Genomic DNA, 17,376 nt, shown 5'->3' on the forward strand with positions numbered 1-17,376 from the left:
GTGGGAAATAGCCGAACTCAAACTATGAAGCTCCACTGGAAAGGATCAGTTCTAAATGATAAACCATTACAACGTACTAATAAAAGAAAGAGGAAAATGGATGTGTACATAGAATATTGTTTAACTTTGGAAAGAACTTCACAGCCCCTGTAGTATACTTGATGTGTTATTACACTCAACAAAAGTAACTCACAAAAACCTTTGGAGAAATTATCAGTCTCCTTTACTAATTAAAACATCAATCCTAGATTTCCATGAAGTAGAAATGTTTATAAAACTCAAATTTCAGAGATGTTTAGATCGATTTGTCACAGATAAACTTTAATACCTTAATTTAGTGCTTAGCTGACACACTCAATTTGTCTCCATTTTCACAAAACATCGATAGCATATCATAAACTGCACTTGAAGAGTATCACTTTGCAGATACCTTTATGGGCTCTAGCCCTCAAATGCTATCATGTATGCAAAGCTTAGTTCTGACCTTCATAGTTGATACTCCTTCTGTTGGCACTCAGAGCATGTGGCTTGATGTTTTTTTGATCGCTTATGGGCTTAACATCAATCGCAAACATTCCTTTTGTATGTCTTTTCCCTTTGAAAAAACTATGTCACTTTATTTTAATGGGGCTGCACTGGAGATTACCTAATGTGACACTTTTGAGAATGCCTTGAGAAGATTAATAGAAGGAACTTTTAGTTTGGTCTGATCAATGTCACTAGAATTCTTTTTACATAATTTTTTTATACCTTCCTCCAAAATTGTAAAACAAAAGAAAAGAAATAGTTATCTGCCAACTGCTTGTCTAGGTTCTCACTGACCTGGGGATTCCATCAGTTTTTTTATACAGTGTCGTGGTGGTCATTTGTGTTATGCCAGTTTTACTTGCAACTGAATATTAATTGTGACAATAAATTGTTCAACTGTGATCCAAACAGGATGGTTAAGAATGTCAAAGCTATGAATGTACTATATCTTTTTCAGGTTAAAAAAGAAACTCAACAATTAAGAGAATTTGAAGAAGGCTTAGTGTGTCAGTACAAGTTTTATTTGGAAAATCTAGAACAGACTGTTAAAGGTACTTGTGTTTTGAAATTATTATATTTTTAAGGAAATAATTTAAGCTTGTTAATTACACCTGTGGCAGAGTGATCTGTCTCTTCTTGATGCAATCCTGTTCCATTCCTGAGTCTTTCCTCTAGCCTGGCAAATTCTCTTCCCTAAGGTGATATCTATTTCCCTTTGATTCTGTTTCTGCTACCCTTGCAGATGCTCTGTTCTAGCTCATAACTGTACTTAAGTTTCTTACACCTCTTCCAAATCTCTCTTCCACCATTGCTCCATTGAGAAATAGCTCTCGTTTGCCAGTCTAAACTAATTTGTTTTATTTTTCATTTTCTAGACTGCCTCTTTTTATTATCATTTTCCTAGCGCACTAAAACAGCATTCTTAATAATCAATTACAATGTTACCCTTACTACTTGTGTCCAGCTAATTCACATACAGTTCCTTGTTTGTGATTTCCAGAATAGTTGGGTAGGGGCCATTTATTTCAATTAATTAATATAAATATTATTATAAATGATTTTAAATAATCATTTCAAACAGTTTCACCATACTGCAAATGTGGAGTGAGTTGTACTGATTTCAATTCTTGCTGGACAGGGGAAACAACAGCCCCATTTAGTGATTGTAAATATAGTAAGTTCTGTTAACTGCATTGTTTCCTAACATAAATTGACATTTGGCTCTTTAGGTACTGATTTTGTGTACTCTTTGATGTGCTGTGGCTCTGATTCACACACTCCCTTGAAACTTGTTGGGTTCACTGGCAGATGTATTATACTACTATGTAACATCTTAAAAGTGGATTAAAAGTATGTTGAAGTGTTAAAATAATATGGAGGCTAAACAGAATAGTAGTTTGTACTGACTAGGTGGGGCTGAATGCCTTGTTTCCATGCTCTACTGTCTAAAAGTCCAGAAAAACTGCTTATCAGGTGCCACCAAAACTCTGTGTAGACTCATCCAATGAGTTTTCCCACTTTAAATGGTCAAATGGCTAAGAATCTTGCTTTCAAATCTATCTTTACAATCAGAAGCAAAGGGAGTTTGGGAGTCTTAACTTTCAAAGTAGCACTTTTGTTGAGGCAAAGAATAGTTTATTGTATACCTTGATAAAAATCAAGTGCTTGCTAATGAGTGTAGTTTCAAGTCCTTAGATGTGTTTTTTTTTGTATACATTTATATAATTTAGATTTCTACCAGCCAGGGTTTAATACAAAAATAAAAGGCCTCTGTTTAAATACTGTGAATGAGTTAGAATGTTCAATTTCTGCTGGTGAAAGATTTTTTTTAACCAGCTCAGAACAGGCTGTGCATTGTGTAATGTTGTTACCATGGAAATTGGACAAATGAAGAGTAACATGAATAAAGGAAGCAAGCTGAATTTACTCTTCTGGTGCTTTTCCCATTTTCAAACTTAAAGACATTCCTCTTTCTTCAACAGATTGGAAGCAGATGAAGAAAAAGAAAAGTAATGTTGTTTCGTTAAAAGCATATAAAGGCCTTGCAGAAGTGGCTATCAAATGTCTCTGTGATTTGCTGGTGGCCTTACAACATTTTAACTTCCATAACAACATTGCTGTGATGATTGTGCCACTTATGAATGACACTTCAAGGAAGGTAAAATTTTCTGTGCCTGTGTATTTCTGTACACAGACAGGTCTTGTGATGCAGTGCATACTTCAAATGTAGTCTTTCAAAATGATTTCATATATTTTAAAAGACACAATGATTTTACCAGGTGAATGTCCAGCAGGATGCATCTGTTGTAACTTGAGAGGAATTCTACAAAGAAAATTGAAAGTAGCCCTGCTTGATAATCTGGATGTTCCCTTATTAGCTTCCAAAAGAGAAATGGACATGCATTTCAAATTTTTTTCCAAAGAATATAGGAAAAGGGGACAAACAGCCCTTACAGAAAGATGGGACAAATCCTCTTATGTTGTCAAATAATGTGATTCTTTTGTGGTTTTTATAATATCCTGGTGCTCTATTCCATTTTTAATTGCCATATCTTTTCAGATTTCAGGGATGTGTTGTGAAGCTGTGGAAAATCTTTTTAAGCAGGACAAAATTGGTCAAGCTTCACTTTGTGTGGTCAGGCTAATTTCTGGTCTTGTTAAAAGTAGAAGCTATGAGCTCAGGCCAGAGGTAAGTTTTAATGAGTTCAGTTATAAGTCAGTATTATTTTATAAAAATGTACTAGGTCTGCCCCTCAGAAGTTAATTGGTATATTTCATGTAGTACATTCTGAAACTAAGCATACGCTAAGCAGAAAGGTTAATTTAGAAAACAACGAAACATTGATTTACATAATGAAGTTATACAGAGTTGCCAAAATAGTATTTGAGGGACTGCATTCAATCTGAATCTAAAAGTCAGTTTTTGTATTTTAGTTTTACCTATTTTCTTGTGATTGTAAATCATAGTTTTAATCATCAGTGGGTTAATTTATAAATTGAGGTCCAAATTTAATGGGTCTATTGAGGAATATAGGGTAGCAAGAAAGGAGCTTAAGAAGGGGCTGAAGAGAGCAAGAAGGGGGCATGAGAAGGCCTTGGCGAGTAGGGTAAAGAAAAACCCCAAGGCATTCTTCAATTATGTGAAGAGAAACGGATGACAGGAGTGAAGGTAGGACTGATTAGAGATAAAGGTGGGAAGATGTACCTGGAGGCTGTGGAAGTGAGCAAGGTCCTCAATGAATACTTCTCTTCGGTATTCACCAATGAGAGGGAACTTGATGATTGTGAGGAAATCATGAGTGAGGTTGATGTTCTGGAGCATGTTGATATTAAGGGAGAGGAGGTGTTGGAGTTGTTAAAATTCATTAGGACAAATAAGTCGGTCAGCAGGAGACGCTCATGGAGTGAGCACTGTTTCAGATTCGCTCCATAACCTTTACTTTTTTTTAACCTATGATCCTTATTTAACTTATTTTTACCTACACCAAAAGATTCTTGCTACTTTTTTGGACTTATCTTTAAGAGTTTATTGTGAATTTTTGAAGAAATGAATACAGAAATGGCTCTTAGATCTAAAGGGCAAGAACCTGGGAAGGATCCTAACGGGAATGGGAAGAAGAAGCAGACTGATCCTAAGTGCACTGAATTGACTTATGAAATGTTATTGGAGGTTTTAAATCAAAAATTTGAAGAACAATGACAAATTTTTAAACAAGATATAAAGGCTTTTCAAGATTATATGGATAAGACGGATTCAGTAGTTAACCAGCAGCAAGTTCTAATCGCAACTCTGCAAGAAGACGCTCGGAAGCGAGACTTGATAATTGAAAAACTGGAGCAGAACTTACTTTCGACGATTAAACAGGTGGAAACACTTAAAGCCAAGAGTGTTGACTTTGAGAATCAGTCCAGAAGACAGAACCTACGCATACTTGGTCTCCCGGAAGGTATTGAACAAGGGGACCCCTCGAAGTACTTTGCTCAACTTTTAAAGGATGCGGTCCCTTCTATATTCCCAGACAGTCCTCCGTTACTCGATCACGCTCACAGAATTATGCGTCGATCACCGAGTGCTTCAGCTAAACCACCGGTTGTAATTGTCCAATTTGTGACAGATGTCATTCTGAGATAGAGTCTTTAACTCATATGTTCTGGTCGTGTCCGCTTTTGAAAAAAATATTGGAAAGATATTTTTGATATTATTTCTGCGGTATTGAACATTGATTTACAACCTCATCCTATTACTGCAATTTTTGGTTTACCAATGATGGACTCACTCCATTTATCCTCTTCCGCTTGTCGAATGATTGCATTTCTTACATTAATGGCTAGAAGATCTATTTTGTTGAATTGGAAAGAAATTAATCCTCCTACCGTATTTCATTGGTTTTCTCAAACTATGTTATGTCTAAATTTAGAAAAAATTAGAAGTGTTGTATTTGATACTTCTATTAAATTTGAAAAGATATGGAGACCATTTATTCAATATTTTCATATGATGTAATATGACCCTGTTCCAAGCCTATTTGTTTTTCCAGTTTCGATTTTATATATGTTGAGAGGATTGGAGTTGATGACACTGATGATTTTGTATTTTTGTGAGATATTATAAACAGCCCTTTTTTTTCCATTTTTTCTTTTTCTCTTTTTTCTTTTTTTGTTTTTTCCTTATTAGTTATTAGATTATTAGATTAGTTTTTTTTGCATAATTTTTTTTTCTTTTTTTTTCTGTTTTTTTAAATATATATTATGATATACCTAGGTTTGCCTTGTTTATTTGTATATTGTATTGTCCATGATTTGGGAATACTCATTTATACTGTAATCATTGCTTATGTATTCTTTCATGTTCAGTTGAAATGTGTATGTTTGTAATCCCATTATCTATGTATCAATTTTATTTTGTTGATATTAATAACAATAATAAAAAGATTGAAAAAGAAAGAAAGGACAAATAAGTCCCCGGGGCCTGACGAATATTCCCCAGGCTGCTCCATGAGGCGAGGGAAGAGACTGCTGAACCTCTGGCTAGGATCTTTTATGTCCTCGTTGTCCACGGGAAAGGTACCGGAGGATTGGAGAGAGGCGAATGTTGTCCCCTTGTTCAAAAAAGGTAGTAGGGATAATCTGGGTAATTGTAGACCAGTGAGCCTTATGTCTGTGGTGGGAAATCTGTTGGAAGAGATTCTTAGAGATAGGATCTATGGGCATTTAGAGAATCATGGTCTGATCAGGGACAGTCAGCATGGCTTTGTGAAGGGCAGATCATGTCTAACAAGCCTGATAGAGTTCTTTGAGGAGGTGACCAGGCATATAGATGAGGGTAGTGCAGTGGATGTGATCTACATGGATTTTAGTAAGGCATTTAACAAGGTTCTACACGATAGGCTTATTCAGAAAGTCCAGAGAAGTTTGGCCAGGTGGATTCAGAATTGGCTTGCCTGCAGAAAGCAGAGGGTCGTGGTGGAAGGAGTACATTCGGATTGGAGGGTTGTGACTAGTGGTGTCCCACAAGGATCGGTTCTGGGACCTCTACTTTTCGTGATTTCTATCAATGACCGGGGAGTAGAAGGGTGGGTTGGCAAGTTTGCAGACAACACAAAGGTTGGTGGTGGTGTAGATAGTGTAGAGGATTGTTGAAGATTGCAGAGAGACTGCAGAAGGATGCAGAAGTTGGCTGAGAAGTGGCAGATGGAGTTCAACCCGGAGAAGTGTGAGGTGGTACACTTTGGAAGGGCAAACTCCAAGGCAGAGTACAAAGTAAATGGCAGGATACTTGGTAGTGTGGAGGAGCAGAGGGATCTGGGGGTACATGTCCACAGATCCCTGAAACTTGCCTCACAGGTAGATAGGGTAGTTAAGAAAGCTTATGGGGTGTTAACTTTCATAAGTTGAGCGATAGAGTTTATGAATCGCGAGGTAATGATGCAGCTCTGTAAAACTCTGGTTAGGCCACACTTGGAGTACTGTGTCCAGTTCTGGTCCCCTCACTATAGGAAGGATGTGGAGGCATTGGAAAGAGTATAGAGGAGATTTACCAGGATGCTGCCTGGTTTAGAGAGTATGCATTATGATCAGAGATTAAGGGAGCTAGGGCTTTACTCTTTGGAGAGAAGGAGGATGAGAGAAGACATGATGGAGGTATACAAAATATTAAGAGGAATAGACAGCGCCTCTTCCCCAGGGCACCATTGCTCAGTACAAGAGGACATGGCTTTAGGGTAAGGGGTGGGAAGTTCAAGGGGAATATTAGAGGAAGGTTTTTTACTCAGAGAGTGGTTGGTGTGTGGAATGCACTGCCTGAGTCAGTGGTGGAGGCAGATACACTAGTGAAATTTAAGAGACTATTAGATATATGGAGGAATTTAAGGTGGGGGGGTGGTTTATATGGGAGGCAGGGTTTAAGGGTCGGCTCAACATTGTGGGCCGAAGGCCCTGTACTGTGCTGTACTATTCTATGTTCTGTGTTTAGCCAAACCTATAGATTGAAGTGAACATATATGGAAATGTTATAATCCATTAATTGTGTGGGCAATTGCATAGCTTGTCTTATGCTTTAGATATTTTGAGAATCTGGATATTAGGCATTGTTTATAAAATTCTTCTCGTTACGATATAGTTCTTCTGTATTGTATTGCTGTGACATAAATAGTTCTTAGCACAACTCTTTACAGCAGCCCAGCTCTAAGATCTGGGTTCAGTTCTCACGGCTGTAAGGAATTTGTACGTTATCCTGTGACTACATGGGTTTCCTCTGGGTACTCCAGCTTTCTGCCACATTCCAAGGATGTATATGGGTTAGGGTTGTGCGCATGCCATGTCTGCACTGGAAGTATGATGACATATGGGGGCTGCTCCCTACACAACCCTGATGCAAGTGCTGTATTTCATTATCTGTTTTGCTGTACATTTAACAAATAAATTAAATCTTTATCTTAAAACTGATCTGTCTAAATTCAGTCCATTTTAATTTGTTTTGCAAGGCTATTAGTATAGACCTACAGTAGAGTGGTTAAGTTTACTTCTCTCATTTTTCTGTTCTTTATGTTCCACAAGTGCAGAGTTTCCTATGTTCAGGCCTGCAGGGAGGACAGTCATTCTTGAAATCTAAATGAGAGTTAGATGGGCAGGGCAGTGGGTATGATGCTCAGAGTTACTATTAATTTTGTTAGTTTATAGAATTAAGTTGTAACGTAATTGCACTTAACACCCAGTGATGCAAAACATTGCTTGAATTAGATCTTCTAAAAAGTTGGCAATATCAGGGATGTTGTGCTGTTCTATGCAGATAAAACCCTTGTGAGGACAGATGATGCTAGGATAATCAGGATGATCACAGGATAATCAGATTATATTCAAAAATATTTTGTAGTTTGGCCAACTGTTTTTGATTTTTAAAATTCAACATTTTAATTGCAGTTTTAATGCATGAATGATAAAATTAATTATAAAAATTAATTCTAATCTTTATTCAGTACCTTATGCCATTTCACCATGTCTGTGTTAGAAATGTTCATTGCATTTTGCCTCGGCTCTGATCAAGATAAGTTGCTCTATTGGAATTTCTTTGTAGATTTGATTACTGATGCACAAAAATGAATAGATATGTTTGTGCGCAGTGTGAATTTATTCTCATATATCGATCAGCCCACCTACTGGCCTTCCAATGGATTCCTTAGTATTAGTCAGAAATATACTTCGTCTCGCATAATTCATTAATGGAGTTCTTTGGTGGCTTTCCTTGCAGCATGTTAGGATAATCAAGAGCAACACACACACACAAAATGTTGGATGAACATAGCAAGTCATGCAGCATCTATGGAAGGGAATAAACAGTCAATGTTTTGGGCTGAGGCCTTTTATTAGTCCTGATGAAGGGTCTCTGCCTAAAACATTGACTGACTATTCTTCTCTGTAGATGCTGCCTGACTTGCTATGTTCATCTAACATTTTGTGTGAGCGTTGTTCTTGATTTTCAGCATCCTCAGAATCTCTTGTATTCAGGATAAATGACCTGTTTGTGTTGTAAAATTATACAACCCAAACTGAAATGTTTTTATGATATTATTAGTTGTGTTATTCACAATGGAAATTCTGATTATTATTACAATCAGGTGTAAATCTGCTAACTTATTACTTACTATCAGGTGCTGAAAACATTTCTTACTTTGCGGATTAAAGAAGTGGAAGTTAAAAAAGATTCAGAAGACATTGCCCCTAAAAAAAGATTTCTGACATGTAAAGAAAAGAGGAAAAATCTGTCCAGGATGCAGAGAAAGGTAATGTTTCCATTGCTTAGTTCTCACTGCAACATTAAGACAAAAGTGGAGAAAACTTTCGCTCTTTTAATACTTTTGCTAATATTCTGCAAATTTAAAAGTTTAATTTAAGGATTTTTTTTTCCTCAGTGGAAAAAAGCAGAGGAGAAACTTGAGAAAGAACTTCTAGAAACAGAAGCTGCAGAAAGTAAAGACCGAAAACTAAAATTGGTATGTTGTTTCTCTGTTTCAGTCCTTGTTTCAACATGCTTAAAATGTCTAATTTACTATGTAGTCTTTGTTGGACGTACATTACCAACGTCTCCAGTCCAGCCAGGTCTAGATTGAAAAAGGTACTAAAAGTTAGCACAGCTACAGTTCTGTTGACAGCATGTCATCCACCTATTATGATTGGTGGTGGAAGAAGAATGCTGAAATGATTTTAAGCGGTTAAAAGAATGAAAACAGATTGTACAATGCTGTACTAAAGTTCAAGTACTTGTGCTGGAACTGCTAAGAGATGATGTGAAAGAAAAAATGGAAAACATTAGGAGCGAGCTAAGTAGAAATGGAATGTGCATTTTTGGCAGACAGAAAATATGTAAAATCATACATATTTAGAATTTTTGTTTTTAATTTCCTCAGTGACTAATAAAAATATATTTTGGCTGGCCTGTTGACAATCTACAGATCTGTCATAGTTTATGTACCCTATCATCACTGTGTTTTGGTCCTTTCTTGATGTAACTACTTCAATTTGTGCTGTTTGCGCAGCATTTTGCCTGTTGTACAGAGTATGTGCCAATTTTTTTTGCCGATGTTTAATCAGAACAGCTCTGCCACAGGTTGTGTGTGTGTGTATATATTGCCACAAGCTAGTAGCATGTCTCTTTAAAAGGCAAACAGGAGGAAATCTGCAGATGCTGGAAATTCAAGCAACACACACAAAATGCTGCTGGAACGCAGCAGGCCAGGCAGCATCTAAAGGTAGAAGTACTGTCGACGTTTCGGGCCGAGACCCTTCGTCAGGACTAACTGAAAGGAAAGATAGTAAGAGATTTGAAAGTAGGAGGAGGAGGGGAAAATGTGAAATGATAGGAGAAGACTGGAGGGGGTGGGGTGAAGCTATGCTCTGTCCGCCAGAGAAAGCAGGATCTCCCAGTGGCCACACATTTTAATTCCACGTCCCATTCCCATTCTGATATATCTATCCATGGCCTCCTCTACTGTCAAGATGAAGCCACACTCAGGTTGGAGGAACAACACTTTATATACTGGCTGGGTAGCCTCCAACCTGATGGCATGAACATTGACTTCTCTAACTTCTGTTAATGCACCTCCTCCCCTTCTTACCCCATCCCTGATATATTTAGCTTTTCTCCCCCTTTTTTTCTCTTTCTGCCCATCACTCTGCCTGTTCTCCATCTCACTCTGGTACTCCCCTCCCCCTTTCTTTCTCCCTAGCCCTCCTGTCCCATGATTCTTTCCTTTCTCTAGCTCTGTATCCCTTTTGCCAATCACCTTTCTGGCTCTCAGCTTCACTCCACCCCTCCAGTCTTCTCCTGTCATTTGGCATTTTCCCCTCCCCCTCCTACTTTCAAATCTCTTACTGTCTTTCCTTTCAGTTAGTCCTGACGATGGGTCTTGGCCCGAAACGTCGACAATGCTTCTACCTTTAGATGCTGCCTGGCCTGCTGCGTTCCACCAGCATTTTGTGTGTGTAGCATATCTCTTTGATTTTTTATCTGAAAAAGTACTACTTGTCATTTGCTGTGTTTATTTGAGTGATTGTGGTGGTTATATTTGGTTCTTTTTATAATTTATTGAATGTTGGATTACTGTGTAATTTTTTTAATTAGTCCAAAATAAATGTAGGTAAGAAAGTTGTGTTGGTGACATTAGGAGGCTACAATAGAATATGGATGTATTAAGTCAGTAGGTGGAAATCAAGTAAAGGATTTATTGAGTCATCCAGTACAAAACAGGCCGTTGGCATACCAGGACATTCAAATCCATCCATACTAATGATGTGGAAGTGTCTAATTATCGATTTTTGCAGGAAGTAAATAAATACAGTCTTTCATCATTTAAATAATACATTTGTAGTGCTTTAAAATGCAGAGAACTCTGGGTATACATGTGCCTGATCTGGAAAAGGCAGGTACAACAATAATCAGAAAAGTTATTGGGAGAGGTATTGAATATAAATGTAGCGATCTTGTGCTTCAGTTATGAGGCATGGTGGGGTCTTGTCTAGAATACTTTGTTCAGCATTATTTAAGGAAGGATGTAAAAATGATTAAAGCAGAAAGCGGTTTATTGTACCAGGAATGGAAGGTTGTCTTTTGAGGAATGGTTTGATATACTATGCTTGTATGCTTAACATTTATTGATGACTGAAACTTGTCTTGATTGTAAGATGAAATCCTGAGGGCTTTTGAGAGAATGGATACAGCAAGAATGTGGGAGAATCAAGAATCAGGAAGTCACTGTATGAAATTAGAGCATTGCACTTTAACATCAAAATGAGGATAAATTCTTTGAGTGACGAAACTGGCATTCATGTCCTCAAAGAACTGTGGAAACAAAGTCTTTGAATGTTTGTAAAGCGTAGATTCTTTGTAAGCAAGGAATGAAAGTTAACCACAGTTGACAGAATATGGAATTCAAAGTAAATTTATTATCAAAATAAATACTGTACATGTCACCATATACAACCATGAGATTTATTTTCTTGAAGGCATACACAGTAAATCCAACAAACATGATGGAATCAGTGAAAGACCACACCCAGGAGTACAAACAGCCAATGTGTAAAAGACAACAATCAATGCAAATGCAAAAAGAAGGGGGGGAGGGGGGGGAAGCAATAAAAATCAAAAACATGAGGTGATAAGTCCTTGAAAGTGAGTCCATAGGCTGCGGGAACAGTGAAGAGACAAGTGAAGTTGAGTGAAATTATCCCTGCTGGCTCAAGGATCTGATGGTTGAGGGGTAATAACTATTCCTCAACCTGGTGGTGTGGGTCCTGAGGCTCCTGTACCACCTTCCTGATGGCGGAAGGGTGTATGGCCTGGGTGCTGGGTGTCCTTGATGGATAACACTTTCCTGCGATGTGGTTGTGTAGATGTTCTCAGTAGTGGGGAGAGCTTTACCTGTGATGTACTGGGCCAATCAACAACTTTTTATAGAATTTTCTGTTCAAGGGCGTTGGTGTTTCCATTCCAAGCTGGCTGCAACTCTCCACCACACATCTGTAGAAGTTTGCCAAGTTTTAGATGCCGTGCTGAATCTTCACAAACTTGTAAGGAATTAGAGACGCTGTCATGCTTTCTTCATAATTGCACTTTCATTCTGAACCCAGGATAGATCCTGTAAAATGATATCACCAAGGAATTTAACATTGCTGATCTCTCCACATCTGATCCCCCGATGAGGGCTGGCTCACGGATGGCTGGTTTCCTCTTTCCGAAGTCAATAATCAGCTCCTTGGTCTTGCTGACAGAGTGAGAAGTTATTGTGGTATCACACCGCCAGATTTTAAATCTCACTCCCATATGCTGATTCGTCACCACCTTTGATTTGGCCAATGACGATGGTCATCAACAAACTTAAATATGGTGTTGAAGCTGTGTTTATCCTCAGTTATAAGTATAATTGAGTAGAGCAACGATCTATGCACACAGCCTTGGTGCACCTGTGCAAATGAAGATTGTGGAGGAGATGTTGTTGCCAATCCGAACTGATTAAAGTCTGGAAGTGAGGAAACCTTGAGCATTCAGTAACACAAGGTTTTATTCAGTGATGGTGTAGATTCGAGGGACTAGGTGGTCTATTCCTCATAATTCAAACTAATAGAATTTTCTATCTTATTGACAGCACACTGAGATCCTAAATATTGTCTTCTTGACGTACTTCAGAATCCTGAAGAAAGCACAGAAATCCGTTGTTCTCCCTGCAGTTCTGGAGGGCCTTGCCAAGTAAGGGAATGCTTTTAATTGTTTGTACCTTGCAGGTGATTTATTTATTTGAATCTAGTATTCCAACTTAACCATTTAAGTTCTATGATTAACTTCAGTGTTTACTTAAAATTTGCAGAAAATTTACAAACACTGAATATAACTTTGCATATTTTCCCTCAGATTTGCACATCTCATTAATGTGGAATTCTTTGACGATCTTCTGGTAGTACTATATTCTCTCATTGACTCTGGGGTGAGTGCAAGTTTTAAGGTTATGCAGAGAGATTTTCCACTCTCATTTCTCAATATACTTAGTCTGAACTTTTTTTTTCACCACAGAGCCTTAGTTACAGAGAGCGCCTTCACTGCATTCAAGCTGCCTTTCGCATTCTTTCTGGTCAAGGTAGGTCCCATTTACAAGCTGATTTTTCAATTGCTTTATGAAACTGTGAAGGAGGTGTTCATGCATTTTCCTTGTAGTTTTCGTTTCCTAAAAATTATTTGTATCTTAATAGCAATTCCAAATCTGCAAAGTTTAATTTGCTATTTTACACTTCAGGTGATGTGCTGAATATTGACCCTATGAAATTCTACACTCACCTTTACAAAATGTTATTTGCACTACATGCTGGTAAGTAAGTTAAAAGTGTTTTTCTTTGGTAATAATGTGCTAACACAGTAAAGTTAAATTTGGTCTTGTAATATAGATAGCTCTCTTACAGTTTTTCTCTGCACAAAAAATATGATGTAAAATAGTCCACAAATCTTAATTTAACTTGGTGAAGGAAGCCCATTTTTTTCATCACTTAAATAATATTTTTTAAACTTATTCCTGCTAAAATGTGACATCTTTCCTCATCATTAGTGTAATTTGAACATTATTGGTTCTGTTTTTCAGGAAACACGAATGAAGAAGTTTTGATTCTGCTGCAGTGTCTGGATATGATGCTGACAAAACGCAGGAAGCAAGTTTCCCTGCAACGCACATTGGCTTATATTAAACGTCTAACTACTCTGGCGCTTAATGTTCTACCCAATTCTGCCATTGGCATCTTAGCAACTAACGGAGTGTTAATGAATGTAAGTGCACTCTCTCTGGGAGAATATGGCTATTTCCACTTATGTCAGAGCCAAGCATCTGTACTTGTATCCATCTTTTTTAATACTTCAGCCCACCTTCTGCTCACATTGCCAAGCTTTTGACAGACTAGATAACAGGATGAATGTTGTCCTGCCGGTCTCCTGTCCTTCCTTCTTCATAAGTTTCAACTGCTTTCAATTAAGTAGTTCTCATCCATCAACCTGACCCCTTTGAGCTTTACCTTTTAATATACTCCCAGTGTCTTCAAGCATGGTTTTTGTCAACCACCAACCACCAGAACCCTACTGCTTTCCTCCTTGCTTGGCATTTATTTTCTCCCTTAAACTCTGAGATCTCTTGAAAAAGGATCTAGTGCTTTCCCGCCATATATGACGAATAAACTCTTCTTGGGCTTCCAGCTGAGTACAGGAGATCTCTTTTTCCCATTCATAGATAGCTGTGTTATTTTCCTTTTTCAGAATCCTTAATTTGGCTACATTAACATGTACATTATTTATTTTACAGTAATAAATGTGTTGTGTTTTATTGGTATGCCTGTGTCAGATGATGTGAGTACTGGCATTTGTCTGCAAAAAAAAATTGCACTCTGCTGGAACTACAATTTTCTAAACAAGAAATAAAGTGCAAGAAGAATCAAGTGAATGATGAACAGAAAACTAAAGTTATTCAGAAATGAAATTGCAGAATAATTACAGTCGGCCCTTCTTATCCGCGGATTCCGCATGCGCGGATTCAACCAACCACAGATTGGAGAAACCCGGAAGTTCTCTCTTCAGCACTTGTTATTTGAGCATGTACAGACTTTTTTCTTGTCATTATTCCCTAAACAATACAGTATAACAACTATTTACATAGTATTTACATTGTATTAGGTATTATAAGAAATCTAGAGATGATTTAAAAGTACAGGCAGTCCCCGGGTTATGAATGAGTTCCGTTCCTGAGTCCGTCTTTAAGTTGGATTTGAAGTCGGAACAGGTACATCCGGTATTATTTAGCGTCAGTCAGTCAAACGTTTGTCTTAGTATATAGTATACATTTTACCTTTCTATGCATATGAAGCACTTAAGAAACATATGTATTTCAATAATTAAGCCACTGCGTTGCTTAGTAATAATTGTGGCTTTCATCGGGGCAGGGCCTTACACATGCATCATTAAAATTGTTCCGATTGTCGACCGACTAGTCAAACGCTTTTCCAATGACCGATGGCGTTTCACCTCTTTCCGATCGCTTTATTACATCCACTTTATTTTCTATCGTGATCGTGATTATTTTTGTGAACAGAAACACTGCGGATTCAGAGCCACTCTGGATTCTAATGTCCACCGCACTGAGACAGGTTAAATAAGGTCCAGGGTTCTGGTGGGTCCTAAGGACCACTGCACTGGTCAGGCTAAATAAGGGACTTGAGCATCCGTGTTTTTTGGTATCCGCAGGGGGTCTCAGAACCAATCCCCCGCAGATAAGGAGGGCTGACTGTACTACTTAATAGAGCTATTTCCTTGCTGGAATTAAGTTGCAAAATGTTTTATTTAAATATTTTTATCTTCTAGTCATTTCCAAAGACAGATATTCTGCTCGATAGTGAATCTCAAGGTAGTGGACTTTATCTGCCAGAGCTTGATGAGCCTGAGTACTGCAATGCGCAGAGCACGGCTTTGTGGGAGTTACATTATCTCCAGGTATGCTTATTTTGCATTAGAAAAGCTGCATTTTAATGCATGTCTTCGCCAGTGGTCAAAGTCAGAATCGGGTTTAATATCACTGACATATGTTGTTTTATGATAGCAAGAGATTGCAATGCGTAAAAACTGTAAATTATAGTAAGTATGTATATGTGTCTATATATGTATAATTGTGTGTATAAATATAATGTGCAAAAAGAGGGAAAAAAAACCGTAGTGAATTAGTGTTCATGGATTCAATATCCATTCACATGCAGAGGGGAAGAAGCAATTCCAGGTCTGCAATGTTTTGTGGGAGTGCCATACTGACATTCCAGATCTTTTCTGAGGGCTAGAAAAATATAATTAGTGTCAATCCACAAGGCACCCGAGGGCATTTACAAACTGTCCGTGAATTTTCCCTTGAATCCTCCAGAGATGAGCTATGTTAAGGTGTTTAAGAACTTGCAGCAGAAAAGGGGAGCAAGCTTTGCTAGTTGTGACTCCTCCTGTCCCTCAGCAGCATTACCACCATGGCCCACTACAGGGCCAGTGCACAACTTAATGTAGTTGTTCATGCCTGAGAATGTGTGAAGACATTGAAATTATTTGTTTTTTAATTTAAGTTTTGCAGTCATTAAATCTTCTCAATCTTGCAGTTTTCTATTGCCTGCCTAATTCCACCCATTGTTTCTACCCTATTCTCTAATTATGTAGCATGCACATAGGCTACCCTCTTTATTTTTTATTTAGAGATCAGTAATAAGCCCTTCTGGCCCAACATGCTTACACCCACATGACCAATTAACCTATTGACCTTTACATCGTCGGAGGAAATCAAGAGTACCCACGTGGTCACGGAGAATGTACGAACTCCTTACAGATAGCAGGGATTTTCTGAATAGAGTTTTTGATACAAATATGTCAATGTTCTGGATTGTACTGGATTTGGTGTACAAAAATAGTAAAAATGTCAGCAAAGCATCTCAGTTACAGCTCAGTATTCAATACTACCATCCCTTCAGAAGTAATCAACAAACTCAAAACCTGGGCCCCTCTGTACCTCCCTCTGACTGGATCCTTGATTTCCTTGTTGGAAGACCATCGGAGCAGTAATAATACCTCTAAGTCAGTCAACACAGATACACCTCAAGGATGTGTATTTAGCTCATTGCTCTACTCTCTACAGTCACAATTGGCTAGGCACAGCTCAAACACAATCTATAAATTCACTGGTGAGATCACTGTTGTTGGCAGAATCTCAGATAAGAAGGTGTACAGGAGAGAGGTTGATTGGTTGAGTGTTGTCGTAACAGCAATCTCATGCTCAACCTCAGCAAGACCAATGAATTAATTGTGGATTTCAGGAGGGGAAACACACCAGACCTCATTGGCGGGTCAGCAGTGGAAAGGGTGAGCAGCTTCAAGTTCTGGGGCATCAACATCTCGGAGGATCTATCCAAGGCCCAGCACATTGATGCAGTAACGAATAAGGTGCACCAGTGCCTCTTCTTCATCAGAAGTTTGGGGAGATCTGATGTGTCACCAGACTCTTTTCAATTTCTACAAATGTGCATTGGATAACATTCTTACTGGTTACATGCTGCCTGTTATGGAGGCTCCAATGTGTGGGATCAGAAGAGTGTGTAGAGGGTGTAGTCTCAGCCAGCTCCATCAAGGGCACAACCCTCCCCCATCATTGAGGACCTCTTCAAGAGACAGAACCTCAAGAAGGCAGTTTCCATCATTATGGACCCTCACCATCCGGAACATGCCCTCTTCTCATTATTACCATTGGGGAGGAGGTACAAGAGCCTGAAGACCCACATTCAACATTTTAGGATCAGCTGCTTCCCCTC

At 38.3% G+C, this 17,376-nt stretch overlaps 1 protein-coding gene across 1 annotated transcript in view; it reads left to right on the forward strand.

Annotated features, from left to right (window-relative positions):
* The window catches only part of noc3l (NOC3-like DNA replication regulator), a 43,911-nt gene that overhangs the window by 21,500 nt on the left and 5,035 nt on the right, over nucleotides 1-17,376 (forward strand). Inside the window, exons 8-18 of the mRNA XM_073027454.1 lie at nucleotides 986-1,079; nucleotides 2,511-2,686; nucleotides 3,089-3,217; nucleotides 8,676-8,807; nucleotides 8,937-9,017; nucleotides 12,666-12,766; nucleotides 12,929-13,001; nucleotides 13,088-13,151; nucleotides 13,308-13,379; nucleotides 13,647-13,828; nucleotides 15,407-15,535. Coding sequence (XP_072883555.1) covers nucleotides 986-1,079; nucleotides 2,511-2,686; nucleotides 3,089-3,217; nucleotides 8,676-8,807; nucleotides 8,937-9,017; nucleotides 12,666-12,766; nucleotides 12,929-13,001; nucleotides 13,088-13,151; nucleotides 13,308-13,379; nucleotides 13,647-13,828; nucleotides 15,407-15,535 — 1,233 coding nt within the window. The remainder of the gene's footprint in view (nucleotides 1-985; nucleotides 1,080-2,510; nucleotides 2,687-3,088; nucleotides 3,218-8,675; nucleotides 8,808-8,936; nucleotides 9,018-12,665; nucleotides 12,767-12,928; nucleotides 13,002-13,087; nucleotides 13,152-13,307; nucleotides 13,380-13,646; nucleotides 13,829-15,406; nucleotides 15,536-17,376) is intronic.

Source organism: Hemitrygon akajei, chromosome 23 (assembly GCF_048418815.1).
Source record: "Hemitrygon akajei chromosome 23, sHemAka1.3, whole genome shotgun sequence".
Classification (NCBI taxonomy): domain Eukaryota; kingdom Metazoa; phylum Chordata; class Chondrichthyes; order Myliobatiformes; family Dasyatidae; genus Hemitrygon; species Hemitrygon akajei.